Raw genomic sequence first — 17,815 nt, 5'->3', positions numbered from 1 at the left:
GGGGCGGTCCTTACCTGTGGAAGATTTATATCCACTAAATCAAGTGAAAACTCTGACAACGTGTCATTACTCCAACTCAGCGACAATACCTGGCCATCATTACAAACAATGAAGAATTAAATATTTGTTTATGATATTATGCACAGTTAAATTTATCACACTAAATATTGGTCTGTCCGCTGACCAAACAATTACCTGTTATGTAAGGGTGGTGCTGTCATTGCAAAAGCATTACGATATTTAAGCTTAACTGGCCCTGAAGTTCTTAAGTTTTTATGAAATGAAAACAGAGGTAATGGTGTTTGGACCAAGTGGTCCCAGTGAGTCCACGTTTGGACTATCAAACCAAATGTTGACAATTTGTATGATTTTAAACTTAGGCCAGTTTTAAAGTCCTGCTTTTACAATTTTATCAAATGGTTCTGTTCTACTACTACTGCTACTGTGGAATCTCTGGAAGATGGTAAAAATAAAATCAAGAAAATTATGGATAACCCTGAGCATCCTCTTTACGAGACTGTCATAAAAAAGCAAAGTGTCTTCAGTCAGAGGCTTCTTCTTCAAATTTGCTGTAATGCAGACTGCTACATAACATCCTTCCTTCCCACAACCACAACCCTCTGCAATTACTCTTTGAAGAACCTTAGATTAATATGTGTTACACTTAGATTGTAACATTTCATTTCCCCTTTGGATAAATAATGTATTTTTGAATTGAATTGGAAAAAATAAACTTTTCTGGCAACTCTTTGAAACAGGGATTTTATTTCATCACTGCTATAGACTTTATGTTGGGGTGAGTCAGTCCTCCTCGTCTGCAGCCGGTTCAAAACACTTTTAATTAGTACTTTTAAAACTGAACACATTACCACAGTTTGCCTGTTAATTTTAGAGCTTATTTTACTTTTTTTGTTTCGTTTTTAAAGGCCTGAATGCTCTTGCAATGCATTCACCTCCTGCAGGTACAAGGTTTAGGAGGAAGTTTAGAGGGAAAGGGCCTTCACCAGTGCAACTCCTCAGCAGTGGAATAAATTACCCCTCCACATTAGTGAGCTTTATTCATGGCCTACTTTTGAAACTGGTCTTGAAACCCATTTTTATTCCTTTAACATCAGCGAAAATCTGTTTTATTTGTGTTTAATGTTTTATCACCTTACGTCATGTTTATATGTTTTAGTTTCGTATGTTTATGGTGCACAGTTATGTGCAGCCCTTTCTTTCTGCTGTGGTTCTTTTAAAGTTCTTTATAAATAAAATTGGTTATTTTAAACATCTCATTTATTCTCAAAATATTTGACTTTCAGTCTTTTTTTTCACATCGCTTGCATTGAAGATTGTGTTGTTATACTGTTTTCACACATTTAGTAGACATGTAACATTGGCATCCTGGTTAGATGCATTTTCAAGAGTGCCTGCTACAAAGGGATAAGCAATAAATTGATTTATTACAATAGTAAACCTAATCTATGCTGCTGTGAGAGGATCAGGTCACAGGACCTGCTTAATCCCACATGAAACGACCACTGAATTAATCTAAAAAGGTATTTTGTGCAATTTCTTCTGCACTTTTGAGTTCTGTTAGTAATAATTTGTAGTTCTGCCAGACTGTTGCAAGTAGAACATAACAAATGAATTATTATTACTATTTGATGTTATTGTTTTTCCAAAAAGATTATTTACCGAATGGCAGTTCGTCCAGCAAACACTCGATCCCAAGATAGAAATCCACAAAGAAAAGCACTGAACAGAAACCAAGCAGCAGTTCGGTTCCCCTTCAGTGAGGATTTCGTTCAATGACTGTTATTTTCTGTTTCTCTTCAAGATGAATCCACTCAGAAAAACAAAGGTCAGCCTAGTTGAGAAGCTGAGGATTTGCAGCTTGTTTCTGTGCTCGGTTCCTCTTCCACATGGATTTTTTTTTTACAGGAACAAGATGTAAAAGGCCAGAAATGCCTTCATAATATTGAATCCTCAAATGGAAGACAAAGATGTTTCATGTAGCTTGACGGAAAGAGCTACAACAACGCAAGGATCATTTCTGTATGAAGTGGGACAACAAAAAGGCCTCCTTGAAATTGGACTGAAATTGCACAGTATATTTGTAGTAAATGAGCTCTTGCTATAAATTATTTGGAGGTTTTCTGTCCCATGAGCTCAGCAAACTAGTTGGCATGAGACAGTGCAGACAGTGAGAGCAGAGTTTGAGAAAATGTGATTACGATCTGATCCAAAACGAGTCTAGAGTTCAGATTCACACAATTACACAAATAGGTTGCGAGAGTTTTCCCTTTGCTGTTTTCTCATTTCTTTTGAACACTTTTGTGACTTTAATAATGTGAAGTGCTCACTTTAGCTTCCTCTAATAATATGACAGAGGCTGAGAACAATGAGTCATTACCTAAAATTGATAAACAGATTGTTTATTCAGTAGGAAAGATATGAGGGAAGTTTTCAAAAATCAATTTCTGCTAATATAAAATGAGCAATATAAAATGGATCTTTATAATTTATATTTAAATATACAAAAATAACATGCAGCGCATTCTTCAGCATTAAATTTAGTTTATTGCTCTTCATGTTCTAACAAACAAAAATATGAGGTGAATGTAAGTACAACATCAGTTAAAATATGCTAATATTTTCATTTTCATCAATATTTTCTTATATTTGTCAACAAAGGATAATCCAGTGTAGACAATGGATAGACAAATTATATAACAAGCTACTTGAATAGGTTGATATTGGTGAGTAGCCATAAAACTGCTGTTTTTTAAGCTACTGGGTTCCATAACACTGTCCGTAATAATCTGTACAAAATCAAATAATGCATAAAATGTCAGACTTTTGTCTGCTCCTTTGTGTTTATCCTGATTTCGAAAGTGTCCGTGGATGGATGAAACATTTTCCATTTTTGCTGTTTCGTTTGACATTTTATTCGTCATATATTCTCATTAAAAAACATCTTTTGGGGGCGTGCTGTGGTGGCGCAGGGGGTTAGCACGCCCCACGCTTGGAGGCCTTAGTCCTCGACGCGGACGTCGCGGGTTCGACTCCCGGTCCCGACGACCTTTGCCGCATGTCTTCCCCCCTCTCCTCACCCTCCTTCCTGTCTGCCTACTGTGGAAAAAATACGAGCCACTAGCGCCGCAAAAACTCTTCGGAGAAAAAAAATATATATATAAAAAAAAAAAACATCTTTTGAGTCAGTTATTTGATTTTTCTTCCAGTGCAGCACAACCATGGCTGGACATGTTTCCTAGATCTTATGGATGTTCAGATGACTATGGATTCATGACAAACCAGTAGAGAAATCTCACAGTGGCCTGTCCTTTACGGTATCTTCACCGCATCAGCTTCTGTCTTTGCTTTCAGTCACTTTGTATGCAAACATTTATTAAACATGTATTTAAGGACAGTTTTGTAGTTTAATTCAGAGACTGAAGTCAGTTTAAAAAAAGAAGGACATAATGATGAGGACAGAGTCAGTGAGACAGAGAAGCAGACTGAGGGATGGTGAGCCACATGCAGGGATTAATAGAGACTCATTGCAGGGATTTGGGAGGAACGATGAGGTCTGACACACCAGAATGTGCTCTCGCTGGAGCTTAGTGTGACTTCTCTCTTCCTCGAGTCCTTTTTTTTTTACAGGTATGCATCAACTATACCAACGTTTATAAGTTAACTGTCACATCATTCATTTGCCTTTCATTCCTCCCGTCTCTCATGGTTCGTGGCTCACCACAGCAAGCTCAAACATCGATGTGTTCAGTGGGTGATACGGTTGCAGCGCGATCCAATTTTTATGGATTTTCCACCTGGATGCCGCAGCAGAAAAAGAAAACCCAGTGTTTTCTTTCAGCTGGCTGGAGACCATGAGCGCAGTGTTTTTTTTCCAGATGAAGAGGCTGCAGCAAAAAACAAAAACTGTGTTTACTCTCACATTTACCCACTAACCCCTCAACAAATTACAGCCTTTAACTGAAATCAATGACAGCAGCAACAAAAGTGCCTCATCAAAGTTTTGTAAGCATTTTATCCAATCATCTGATCTGACTTTATCTCTCGCTGTTCTGCAGGTCAGAGTTTGATCTGGACTACGACAGCTACCACGAGGACTACTACGACAGGTACTGTCAGAAAGTCGGGTCTCTCACACACCTCACTGCATGTCTGTGTGTCACAGAAAGCAACGAGATTTTACGGTCTTGATTTCTGTCTACGTTCAGCCTGTCCATCTTTCTGTCTCGGTTTAGTATTGGCTTTTAGTAGTCACAATCAAGCATTAAACATTTGCAAACCTGAAAAAGATGCAGTTCCCTTTATAGAGACCGCTGCAAACCCGCTGTCCGCACAATTCCTGGTTGTGGATTGGATAAAAACACCGTGTGATTTAATAAAAGACATTTGATTGAAAGGGAAAAGACGCAGCTACACTGGCCTAACAAAACAAAAAGGTGGCTCCATGATAGTAAAATGTTTTGAAGATTTTTAAGAACTGCTTTGTTCAGATGTTTTCATGCTTTACTGCAGGAATGTGTGTTGTTCTTTACAGCAAACCCTATTCAGCATCTGGTTTTAGATTTTGGTATTAGTAAGGTGTAAGCCAATGGGTGGATGAAGAAACATTTATTCCACTTAAACATGCCCATTTACAAGTAGTAACCATCAGAAGACCTGCTTATATTGAGGAGGGACAATTTCTTGGCTAAAAACAATATGAAATTAGACCTAAAAGTTTAATAACTGTTAAGATAAACATATTCCTGTCAGAAGGACCCTTTCAAAGTCCAGATTTAAATCAGATACCCAATCTTTGTCATGTCTTACATATTAAAGTTTAACGAGGAACAGGTTGCCCTGCCTTAGGGATCCCACAAGGCTCTACTCTTAGATCAATGTGTTTTAAAGTGATGCCTTACAATGTCAAACAGAAAATTTTGTAAAAATACAGGAATTTTCACAAATCAGTATTATCAAATATGATTAAACTTGATCTTTAATTAGTGTTCTAGTTCAATTATGGTTCATTTGTAGTTTAACATTCACATTTTCTATAATCAGTCAAGAATTTTCAAGGGCATTATTACATCCAACACATTTAAATGGTGTAATAATAGTTTATCATATCTTGTTAATGAATAAACAAGGAAGAAAAATATAAATCCACAAGTGATGATATTCCAACCAATTCATAGTTCAGATTTGAACATCAGAGAAGATAAGATAGATAAGATAAGATAAATCTTTATTGTCATTGTCACAAGAACAACAAAATTTAAAAAGTGCCATCAGTCAGTGCATATGCTTAAAAACAAAAAATAACTGTCTCACAATTCAAACGGAAGTGGAAAACTTGAAGCTTTTTCCTTTTGATTTTCATTCTGTCTCGCTGCCTGGAGAAGTTGACAACATGTCTCTGTAAAACTGTGTAAGCATTATTGTTGAGTAAGTATCATAAACTCTTGGCTGAGCAGTTAAAATGTTTGCACTGTAAGCTCAGCAGTCGGGTGGACAAGGTGGTGAGTGGCTCCGTGTAATCAGTCATCTACTAAAATTGCTCTGGGAGCCCCCTCCATCCCTCAGGCTCAAACTCTTAACTGCTGCACTCAGCACATCTGAATAACAGGAAACGGTCACAATACATAAGGACACTTATACACAAACACACATGGTTAATGTGCATCTCCTTCTATCAGTTCTTTTTTTCTAAGTTTGTTCATCAGCTGCTTAAATTAATGTCAATTTTGCTCCACTGTCTTTTTTTCTCTGTTGTTTTCTTCTTTTGCATTTTCTTTCTGTTTAGGGGGAACACTCGCCACTGATTTTCAATTTGTGTCTAACACAGTGCCTGATTATTTTCCGTGCTACTGGCTAACACTACAGACAGCTGCGTGTGTGTGAATGTGTATGGCAAAAAATGAAATACTTATTTTTATATGCATATCCCTCTCGGTTTAAATCTGCGAAGTCTATGCGTGCGTGTGCGTATGCATGATGCGTGCATTTGTGTTTCAGTGTTTGTTGTTGACAGCGTCACTTTGTGAGGATGAGAGAAATTAGTCTTTTGGTGGACTGTCCTGTTGTTCAAACACAAAAGTAAAGTGTCTTTCAGCACACTGATAACAGCTCTAGCTGACAAAGCTGCTTTACATGCACGGTCTAATCCACAGAGACAAACACTCTCTCACACACATACGCCCACACACTTTTCTGTAATCCTCACCCGTCTGCTTTCTCTCATTGTCTGAGCTTCCTTTCTCTGGGATGACACTTCAAAGCCGGTGTAACATCACGTTGTGTATCTGCCCCCTGCAAACCGCTCGAAAAGCCTTTAAACTCCAATAAGTCTTTGGTTGCCGTCTCTCCCGATGCTCCCTGAGAACGAGACTCCCTGGTGCTCAAATCACGTAAACTCACTCAGTTAGGATGTCCTGATGCACTTCATCCACGTGACGACGCTCTGTTCTGGAGGTGCAGAACGACGCAGTATGTCCATTGGTCTCATTGCCAGGATTCACAGCTTCTCAGAAAACAAAACATAGAAATGAGTTCACAGCTCTGCGACTCAATGACAACTCAATCAGCGGATCTACAGTACTTCACCATCATGATTTCAGTTCTCTTCTTGGATGCTCGCTGCTTCTGATTAATACCCAGATTTAATTTACAAAGCGCTGTGGAAAAAGTATTTTCACTTCTGATTTTTAGATATTTCAAGATAAACTGATTTCGCATCTTTACTGCCCAATATATTTAAAGTCTGAATTGCGTCTGGGCTCCAATTTTGTCACATCAAGAGATGAGTAAATGTCCAGACTCATCCAGGCTAGTGGCTCATAGAAAATTATCACTATATCATATAATACATATTTCTACCCAGGAAAAAACCCCCCGAAAGATGTGGATTAATAATTAAAAGTCTCTAGGCATTCTGATCAACTTTAAGAAGTATAAATTATAAAAAAATGCTGCTGTTGTGTAATTTTCTGCTGGTTTTTACAACATTTTTCAGTGTGAGACGTATGTTACTGCAATAAAATATTAATAATTACTTTAAGCTGCTTTTTACTGACTGTCCTTACTGATGCAATACTCTGAGTGCAGACAGAGCTCTAAATGGTGAACTTTGATCTTGTGGCTTGTGTTTCACCTACTCAGTGGGTCAGTGAGTGCTGAGGATTTTCTTTTTATTTGTTTATTACTTTAAATCGCCACCGTATTTCTCTCTCTACAGAAACAGTTATGCACAAAGTGTCATTTCTGTAACCACTATAGAGGTTGACTGTGATACACCCGCTGTCTGCAGCACTACCAGCCTGGCGGGGCGCTATTGATTGGCCCTGACAGAACCAATTACATTCAGTGACAGATAGAGACATGGAGCGGTCCGCAGAGAGGAGGCCGGCGCCAGAGGAAACACTTTCACTCTCTTGCTCTGGAGACAAAATTAAAAAAAACAAAGGAACAGTGCAAAGATGCGTATTTGTTTTAATAGCTGCCTCCTCATTTTACCTAGTTTATTTCATTTATTTCAATGTCTACAGTCTGCTGCTTTTGGCTGAGTACAGTAGAACAAATGTTACCGCATTTGACTTTGTTTTGAATATTGACGAAATAATTGAAAGTGTTTAGGCCATTAATGATTTGAACAAATCAGAAATATTGAGCTTTATTACACATAGAGTTGGGCTCAAAGCTGCCCATCCTGTGGTAAATTTAAATGTAAAATATTTTTTCTGCAACCAAGTTTGTTTTGTTTTTTTTGATAGGCAATGAGACAAGCATCTCTAAAAAACAGTAAAATACTTCAAAAAGAGTTGCAGGTTTTGAAAAAAATAACAAAAATTATTCATTTGTTTTTGTTTTTTTTTACATTTTGTTAAAGAGTGACATGTCAAAAACCATATCATTCTCAGTAATTAATAGAAAATCTTTTATGGCATAACAGGATTAAACCCTATTAATATGTACTGACTAGCTTATTGCTTATGTAGTGATGAAATTCAAGTCTTTGAGGTTGGAAGGCCTCCTTGCCATCACCCTAATCTTTAGCTCTCGACACATTTTCTCTGTCAGACTCAGAATCAAGTCGGGACTTTGGGTGAGTTGTGCCAAAACATTAGGATCTCTTACAGTCAGAAGAAACTTGTTCTTATTGATTAAAGAATAATTAACTGCTTCTTATAAAATACATATGCTTAGTAAAGTTTTCTAAAAATAAATCATTTTAAAATTTGAGAAAAGTGAAATAAGACTCATGGTCTTTTCTCCTGATCTCAGAAATATTTTAGTTCAGAATCTGTTAGATTTTTTTTCTTGTTTGTGGCTAAATGTGTTGCTTCCGTCTCACTTGGACTAGACCGTAACAAAGCTTTACTTGCTACACAGACAAAACTGGTTGCATACAGTCACAATTAAATATAAGTTACTTTGAAAACTGTCTTGTCTGCTTAATTTGCAGGGCGTGTGACTATCAGCGTGTGCCAGCCTCCCTCTCTCCTGTCCCTTCAGGACCAAGTGTGGCCAAGAGATCCCGCTCCTCCTCCTACTCCTACTCCACTGGGCACAGACGCAGTCGAGACAGAACCCACTCTAAGAGCTCAAGAGCCCATTCCACAAGTTCAAACACAGCCAAGTGTGAGTAATATGAATGGGCTCAGGCAGATTCACTTAAGCTTTTCAAAAACGGTGTGGAAAAAAATACTACCTTGTAGCTATAACAGAAGCATTTGGTAGAGAAGCTAGCTTTAGGTTCCAACTCTTATAAATTAAGGACCAAAGGTGAAGAAAACATGACAAAACTGTGTGCAAACATCATATAAAAATAAACAAAAGCAACAAAATGCAAATATGAAATAAAATATGAAAACAGCTAATTGTTTAAAAAAGTATTTAAATCTTTGGAGTAGCTTCAGTAAATGTTAGTTCTGATTTAAAGCAGCCAACCGTTTGTTCAGACTTTAAGGAAGTTGGTTGCAGAGATGACTAATACAAATTGTAATAAAGCTGTAATATAACAAAATGTGGAATAAGTGAAGCGCTGTGAAGGATGAAGGGATTAGTGATGAAGGAGGATGGAATGAGGGAATATGGTAAAAAAAAAACCCAAAAAACATTCAACTCAAGTTTGTGATTGAGGCCTGAAAATACTTGAGCAAACTAAAATATCATATAGGCCATATGAGAAAACATACCCTGAAACATAAACATACTGATGTAAAGTATTAATCAAATACCTGCACTGTTCCTCCTAAAATACATTATCATTGCTGAACCAAGCTGCAGCAATTTTTTAAAATACTAGCTAGACCTGAACCTCTGCTGAAAGGCACTTCAGGTTCTGTAATTCTTATTGTCGCTTACCTCCCTCTCCCTCTTTCCTTCAGTGGGGATGGAAGAGCTGCAGGTGATTAAAAAAGAGCTGACTCTGATAAAGACACAGATCGATGGGCTTCTTGACAGCCTTGACAGGATGGACACACAGAAGAACGACCACAAAGGTGAGACACTCATTCAGAACGACGCCGGAGGCACACGGATTTGAGATCAAACGATAGATAATCTATTGGTGCATCAAAATCGCTTTAAAACAGACTCAGTGTGATGCGCCTACTTTCAGATTCATTCTGGTTTAGTCCTGGCAGGCACCAGTCCAGACCATAATGACTCAGAATTGGTGCTGCAGGGGCAGAGGAGGATGGGAATATGATGCATGAATGAAGCCACAACTCTTTCAACTAATCAGTCCGTTATTTCCATCGTCCAGTAATGATATGCTTCAAATTGAATACTAGCCACAGTGGATTAACACAGCTATAGTTTAAGCAATATATGGAGTAAGATAAGGAAACTACAGTATGTGAGCACTACCTAAAGTACTGCGTGGATTTTGCTGCCATCATGTGGATGTTTATCATTAGTTACACCAGCTTGCAAACGCAACACTGACTGCCTTGCAAAAATATTCAGAAACATTTTTAAATTTGATATGTGACTAATGTAGTTCAAATAATTACCTTTAGAAGTCACCAGGTATGTTAGCTCAACAAATGTGTGGAATTAAATGTTAATTTTTAGGCATATTAAGGAACAAAGCACCATGAAGGCCAAGGAACCAAGTTTAGAGCAGAGTTAAGTTATAAAACAACATTCAGGCTTTGAACATTTTATAGCCACCCTTTAATTGATGCTTCTCAAATGGAGAGAAAACTGCATATATACCAAAGACAAGACTGTTCCCTGTAAACTGACGAAAGGCTAGCACTAATCTGAGAAGTAGCCAAAAGCCGACCTGGAGGAGCTGCAGAGGTCCACATCAGGGGTAGAGATTTTATTTTTTTAGAGAACATCTATTACCTGTGCACGTAACAAATGTTGGATTACTGGAAGAGTGAAGAGAAAGATGCCTCTATTAGAAGAAAAATAAAACAACAAACATGGGAAAAGATGCTGTAGTCATACAAATTTACTTTACATGATGTTTATATAAAAAATGATATATCCCACTCTTAAAATGTGCTACAGGAGCATCAGGCTGTGGGTGTGGTTTTGTTGAGTGATGACAGCAAAACTGATCATATTTTAAAGGATGAATGGTGTTAAATACTGTGCAGGCTAATTCTGGAAGAAAACTTTTTAAAAGCTGCTTAACCCTTGAGGTTGGAGTGGAGGTTCACCTCACAGCAGGACAATGGTACTGAGCAACCACGACTGGTTTGAATGGGGTGGATTAAAGCAAGTTCTTGTGGTGGAATTGTCTAGTAAAGTTTGTACATCTAATTGACAATATATGTCAGGACGCAACTCTCCACCCAATATGAATGAGATTGATTTATGCAAAGAAGACATTTCAGTTTCTTGACATGAAAAAGTGGACGAGACAAATCCCAAAAGTCATGGTGCCATGCAGTGAAGATGGCAGGATAAAGTGTAGCTGAATACATTAGCCAACACATTCTCACTCCCGACTCGTCATATATTGATGAGTTAGGACAATTTCTGACCATGCGTCACATATTGACGCGAAGGGTACCCCCTTCGCGTCACAAGTTGATGACTTGGGCAGGGTCCATCGGCGTCACATGTTGACGATTTGGGCAGGTCACATGTTTTACGTGGATTTTTCACGCGAAGGGTTCTTGTAACCGCTGCCGAACCTTCAAAACCCAACGATTTGGTTAGGTTTAGGGCAAAAATTACGGTAAGGCATAGTGTAAAACACCTCGTGTCACATATTGACGCGAAAGGGGTACCCTGCGTGTCAACATGTGACGAGGACGGACCGTCCCATGCGTCAATATATGACGAGTTGGGAGTGAGAATGGGTTGCATTAGCATGCCTCACTTTTCCAGATTTTTAGTTGACAAAAAAAATTGGGGAAAAACATTTGTAAATTTCTTTTTGTCTCACAGCTATACACTTCTTTGTGTTGGTGTGTCACATTTATTCTCAATAAAATAAAGTGACATTTTTGGTTTAACATGAAAAGAAGTTAATAGGTTCAAGTCAAAATAAATATTTTTGCAAGGCGCTTAATATGCAAATGAAAGGGCCAAAATCCTGTGATCCTATTTGCAAACTGACTTTAAACTGTAGCTTTAAACAAACTGATAATCTACAGAAACATAAATGACACACAGAGTCCCTGTGGAGCAATCCACGTCTTGTGTGAGATGCAGCTGAGTGACCTTGATGGATTGATAGCTTTCATCATTATATTAATTTATCCCCCCATCATTTGACTCGTCTGTCCGTCACCATGCATCCTATCCGCCTCTCACCTCCCTCCCACTCACTTCACATCTGTCCTTCATCCCGTCACTTCCACTCTGATGGTCTGCCTGTCATCCGCTACAAAAGCCAGCCGGTCACAGCTCGTTTTCTACACACTGTTTCACCGAAAATCCTTCATTTTAGCTCCTCATCTCCAAGAGGTATAATCTCCCTCATCCTGTTTTCCAGAGTCTCCGCTGAGAGAGGACAGTCCGCTCAGCTTGTCCTATGTGGTGACGGCCAGCAGTCCGGAGCATTCCCTGTCCTCCCTCTCCCCACCCAGTTCCCGCCATCGGATCCACAGGGAGAGTCCCGACATGAAGGTGTGTGACAATCATGTGTTGCTTGTATTCTTTGAAACCCCCCCAAACATTGCCCCACTAAGGAACAAGTGGCTCATTTTTTTCCTAAAGTAGCCATTTGGAGTGAGACATTCCAGTTTCTGTCTCCTAAGTTCCACATGAACCAAGTCTGTGAAATCAAGTTATTTCCACAGAAGAAAAAAAAAAATTCCTGAGTCATTCTGAGCTGGCAGCTAATGAACCTCCTCTTTGTCTGTCCCTCTCACCTCCCCGTCTCCACGTCTGTCGTTTTGCCTGCTTGTCTGTCACAGATGAGCAGCCACAGCTCCGACCCTGAGGAGGAAATATGAGGGACAAACAAAAAGAAAACGTAGAAGACGTGGATTAGGTGCCAAACATGGACGAAGAGAAACCTAAACCTTCAAGTTAACACCCACCAACAGAGGCTCGACGCGGCCTGGACATATCAGATCAGACAACATATTCATTATTACCACAGCTGCTTGGATTTATTTGACCTAGAAACAAGGACGTGACAACAAAACATGAATAGATTTAAGATTATTTCAGATTACCTTGAAAGAAACAGAATGATGCACTGATTCTATATACTGTATAATGTAAATGTAAATTAAAGCTGGAAGCTGAGTAAAGATTAAAGCCTCACTACTTAAAATGAATCGGTTCCGCTGAGGGCATGGATCAATAAGAACAGCAATACTCCCCATGAATCACACTGATGGAAAATGAATCAGTTCTGATCACAAGCCTCCCTATGTATTTTACTTACGTTTGTCTTTTCTTTACATAACACAACAATTACCAGCATTAATCACTGCATAGATACATTGCAGACTTTTTTCAAAAGTGAAACAACTGCAAATCTAAAGGAAAAAATAAAATCAGACTGGATGGAGAACAACTTCATACAATACAACACGTTAATGGGCTTTGATATCAGCCATTCCACTGTAACTCTGGCTGTATGTTTAGGGTCACTTATCTGCTGGAAGGCCTGTCTACCCCTATAAGCATTTCTTTTTTATAGCTCTATCAATTTCTCTGCCAAATCTGACTGAAGCAAAGGAAACCCAAAGCATGATGCTGCCCCCACCATGTTTTACCCTGGGGAAGGTGTATCCATGTTGATGTGCAGTGTTAGTGTCGTGCATGTAGACCAAAAGCTCATTTTTGGTTTCAACTTCTGAAGACAACAGGAATTTATTTAAGAGTAGCAGAGTGAAGGGGGCTTTTTTTCCACTCTTCCGATTTTTACTGTTGAAAATCTTTTGAAAACATGCATCTCATTTTCTTTACATTTCATAACTTTCTACATTGTGTTTTTCACATGAACTCTCAATAAAATTCAGTGAAGTTGGCTGTTGAAACATGACAAAATGTGGAAAAGGTCAAAGGTTATGAATACTTTTGTAAGGAACTGTACTTTCTCTGCAACAGGTGTGCTGGTGAAATATTACAGGTCTCCTCTGCTACATATTTGGCACTTTGAAATGTGTAAAGGCCCCAATCAGTGTGTAATATTGTGTATTATTGTATACCTTACTGTAATTGCTTAGCTCTTGGAACTAAATATTAAGTTAGGAATTCTTGTGTGGTACTTTTTTAAGGAAAATAATGATGTTATAAATAATTATCCAATTCCTATGTTGTTACATGTTTTGGTTTGCACTATCAAGATAAAATACTTGTTGTCACTGTAGTGAAAGTATTTTCATATTGAGTATGTATGCAGCACATTGTGGTATGTTTTTATCTTGAAAGACCATTGCAGAAATGGAAGAAGAATAAAAGACAAGGGTTGAAGAAGTGATGTCGAGGTTCAAGAGTGATTTTTCTTAAATTTGGACACCATAAAGAAAAAGGAGAAAAGCTGAGTCCAGATCAAATTGTTACCCAATGACCTCAAATCTTTCTTTTCACTCTGTCCTCAGATGTGTTTATTAAAGAGCACATCTCTAAAGAGACGGTTCTCAGTAACATTCACACGTTGCCAGTCCTGATTTATCTGTAATCTCACACGTACTCCACAAACTGTTTGCAAACTGCAGCTTTTTTTCCTCTCTGAGCCATTTCTCTGAACGATGACTCTAAATGTCTGTGTGATAATACATCATCCTGGCACCGAGCACCGCAGAAACAGATAAAGAACTCAGATACATTTTTTTAAAAATCTGTATGCATTACAGCTCCATCCTTTTTATCAGCAGCTCACAGCATCCTGCTGATTTGCTGCACAGACATAAAATCAGATTTACTTAAAATCCTGAAAAAAGCCATCAAGCACAACTGCAGCGGTTCCCCCAGCAGCTGCCTCTGTGTAAGCCGAGTACGCCTGAGAGAAATCAATGAGAGGGAGACGGACAGATCCATATAGCTAACATAATAAGTCTGCATGAAGCAATGAAATGGCCTCCACCAGCTGTGGGTTTATTATAGTCTTTCTTTTCCAACAGTTAACATATACACACAGAGAAAATGAACTAGGAGCTTTAAGATGCTTGTTGAGTTTGTCCAAAAACCACTTTCTTCAGTAACGCACCTTTTTCAGCGAGGTTTTCTTCCCTTGCATAGACAGATCATCAGCCATCTAACCACGAAGGTCAACTCACAGTCACATGTTTGCATGTTTTTGGACCATGGGAAGAAAATTAACCTTTCACACGGAGGCAATTGCCTGTATATAATATTGATATAATTCTTTATTATACATTAATAATAAAGAATTGCTCTGTTGCATTATTTTTCACGGATTCTTAACTCCCCCACCAGTAAACTCCGATCTTTCGTGCCTTATATAAGTTCAGAAAGCTGAACTAAAAGTGTTTCCGAAGGAAACGTTTGCACAACGGGCCTACTGTTGACAAAAAGATAAGTTCCTGTGCTGAGTAGGACAGTGTGCAAGATTTCTCAGGCTTAGTGTGAGTAAAAATATGATTTTGTTCATTTAACCATGAAATCAAATTAAATTTCTCAGCAAAGCTGCTGACCCACATCCGATGTTATTTATAAGTGAACATGAGAGCATTCAGGCTGCAGCAACCGAGGAGGCACATTCTGTCTAAGAGTACGGTGAGCAGAAAGCTTTTAACGAGTTTATATCTTATTTTTCTGTAAACAAGACTGACATATTATTCTTGATTCACTTGATGTTGTGTATAAATTGTATTTTTAAACATATTTTTAAAAGTTCATTTATAGACTATTTCAATTTTGGAACCATAAATCTTTATGACAGTTGTTCTTAGTGGCACCATGGTGTAAATACCTCTTTTTGTAATATTTTGATATAAAATTTAATGTGTAAATGAGCTTCCCCTTCAGCTACTGATGAAATAACTGGATTTCCTGATTTATTCACAGCTTAAATCAGAGCACCCAAATTTAGCAAATTAATATTTTCTTTCCATTTTTTTTCCAAATTGAATTGCATACAAACCAAATTAGAATCAGAACAGAGCCAGCACTATTGGTAATATGAAAGTACTGAATGGAATTCCTTCCATTCAGTACTTTCCTCTGTCTCTTATTGAAGTATGGGAGTCAAAGTGGATTTTTGTGAACACTGAAAATGTGTACACCTAAAAATACATACTTGTCTCAAATTTAAGGTTTTTATATTTGACGTCGTTTAACAAATTCATAATGTGGTTGTTCCAGATTAAAGTAGCAAAACACGTCTTGTTTTCTGTTGCTGTAGATCACAACTATGTCAGGCTCACCCAGTCCTCTAACCACCCATGTGCTGAACACTGCACTGGGAGTCCCAGGGTCAAACGTGACCCTCAGACTTTATCAACAAGACCCTTCAGCCGATGTCTGGCACTTAATAACCACTGGGTAATGTTCTTTGAAAATGGTAAACTGTGAAAAAGTATTTGCCTCCTTTGGCGTATTTGTCAGTTGTTACTTTTTAAAGGTTTCGGATCGTCTAAAATCTCAGGAAACCTGTAAAGCGGCAAATACGTTTTCACAATATCTCTAAGTTTAAAATGTGTACTTCCTCAACAGGACAACAAATGATGATGGGCGATGTCCAGGACTGGTCACACAGCAGCAGTTTAAATCTGGTGTGTACAAACTGCATTTTGAGACTGGTCAGTACTGGGCCAGGATGGGTCAGACCTCCTTCTATCCCTACGTTGAGGTAAGAAAAGGCCAACCGTGACTTTTCATTCTAAGCTGCATTGCTGAATTATTTACATTGTTGTCAGTGGGTTAGATTTTTAATTATTAAGCAAAAGGCAGTTTGAGCTCGTGAATAAAAACCAACAGCACCTCTTGTCTTGTTTTCACCAATCATCTAAAATCCTCCTCCCTAAATATTCTATCCATTCCAACAAGACCAACATGTTAAATGTGTCAGTAGCGTTTCACACTTTACATCTAGATTTTTCAAGTACGACACATCTGAAAACTGGAAAATTGTCCACATTAAGTGTAAGACGAATGTCTCGGAGTCATTGATTCAAAACACAGTGCACTATGTTTAACTATGACAAGAATAATATTGTAATAATATGTCTTTAATCTAAATGTACAACTTAAGAAGCAATTTGGATTATAACTGAAATCATGAGCAATCAAGAAAAGAAGTTGAAGTACTTTCTATTTAATTCAAGTCCTTGTTACATTATTAATATAAGAATGTGAGATTGTTTGTCTTTTCTATTGCTTTCTTTTAATTTCTTTTTTTTTCTGCTTTTGTTCTTCAGATTGTTTTCACTATAACTGACCCGGACCAAAAATATCACGTCCCTCTGCTTGTGAGTCGTTTCTCGTACAGCACATACAGGGGGAGCTAGAGAGCAACTATAAGGAACCGCCTTTTTCGCTGGCTGACTCAGAACGACAGGGATTACTGCAGATGTATTTTGTAACTGAAATAACTGATTCTGTTTTCAAAATGGGACCTAAATAACTCAAGTGTGCTGTGAATAATGAGTGAAGTATTTTTTTAAGGAGCATTATTGGTTCTGTCTGTATTGTGCTTTACATTGTACTCTATTGGCATAATATTGGCATTGATTTAAAACCGAACCCCATTAAAATGAAGTGGTGTAAGTGAGCTGATGAAATGGTGATGTAACCTCAAATGCTGTATTCTCATTTATTTCCACTGCTGTTAAAATAAATTAGTTAGTTAAATAACAATATATTGTTAAGTAAATTGGTAAATAAAGAGTTAAGTAAAATACAGCTTTAAAAATATAGAAATATTAAAAACATAAAGCTGTAAAGCTAACGAGAGTAACAATAAAAAGGAAAAGAAGTATAATTGTTTTACAGTAAAATTATTTAAGTTGTTGAAACTGCACTGTTTGGAGGGTCCCGCCTTTTAGCAAAGTTAAACATGTCAAGAAAGGGCAAATACTTCCAACACTATTTAAAAAGATTATGTACAAGATGTTGACTACACCTTTGGATGCGCACTATGAATAATATGCATTAGCTTAAGTCCAGCAGGTGTTTGTTTTGGAAACAGGAAAAGCATGACTACCAACCCTTCATACCAAGCCAAAGTTCCAAACACCAATCAGTTTTGATCCAAAACCTTCAGGTGTCTGCTAGAAAGTTGAAGATGAAAAGGTATATAAATATATTTCAACATCACAGTGAGTGCAAGCACACATCCAAATTAACAACTGCTGAGTTGAACATTAATATTTTGGCCAAATGAGTGTCCAGAAATAAATCTTTGAAGTCAGTATTTGTATGTGTT

General features: G+C 37.9%; 2 protein-coding genes across 6 annotated transcripts in view; both read left to right on the top strand.

The window, feature by feature from the left end:
• The window catches only part of LOC116719030 (heterogeneous nuclear ribonucleoprotein C-like), a 42,063-nt gene extending 28,157 nt beyond the window's left edge, over positions 1-13,906 (top strand). For 2 of the 4 annotated variants that reach the window (XM_032561382.1, XM_032561384.1), the window contains exons 3-8: positions 3,228-3,302; positions 4,077-4,127; positions 8,462-8,637; positions 9,387-9,500; positions 11,963-12,096; positions 12,387-13,906. In XM_032561382.1, the coding sequence (XP_032417273.1) occupies positions 3,228-3,302; positions 4,077-4,127; positions 8,462-8,637; positions 9,387-9,500; positions 11,963-12,096; positions 12,387-12,425 (589 nt within the window). In that variant the 3' untranslated portion in view covers positions 12,426-13,906. The remainder of the gene's footprint in view (positions 1-3,227; positions 3,303-4,076; positions 4,128-8,461; positions 8,638-9,386; positions 9,501-11,962; positions 12,097-12,386) is intronic. The other 2 variants (XM_032561383.1, XM_032561386.1) reach the window with 1 other exon arrangement.
• Positions 13,907-15,035: 1,129 nt separating this feature from the next.
• LOC116718854 (5-hydroxyisourate hydrolase-like) lies at positions 15,036-17,800 on the top strand. 2 transcript variants are annotated; one of them, XM_032561104.1, is made up of 4 exons: positions 15,036-15,165; positions 15,794-15,933; positions 16,105-16,240; positions 16,809-17,800. In XM_032561104.1, the coding sequence occupies exons 1-4, from the start codon at positions 15,112-15,114 to the stop codon at positions 16,896-16,898; spliced, it is 420 nt and encodes a 139-aa protein (XP_032416995.1). In that variant the 5' UTR covers positions 15,036-15,111; the 3' UTR covers positions 16,899-17,800. The 2 variants fall into 2 exon arrangements, with proteins under 2 accessions (XP_032416995.1, XP_032416997.1); XM_032561106.1 differs by having other exon boundaries at positions 15,102-15,160.
• Positions 17,801-17,815: the final 15 nt, after the last annotated feature.

Source organism: Xiphophorus hellerii, chromosome 4 (assembly GCF_003331165.1).
Source record: "Xiphophorus hellerii strain 12219 chromosome 4, Xiphophorus_hellerii-4.1, whole genome shotgun sequence".
In the NCBI taxonomy this organism is placed as follows: domain Eukaryota; kingdom Metazoa; phylum Chordata; class Actinopteri; order Cyprinodontiformes; family Poeciliidae; genus Xiphophorus; species Xiphophorus hellerii.
The sequence above is the reverse complement of the archived record's forward strand: the minus strand, read 5'-3'. Positions and strand labels throughout refer to the sequence as shown.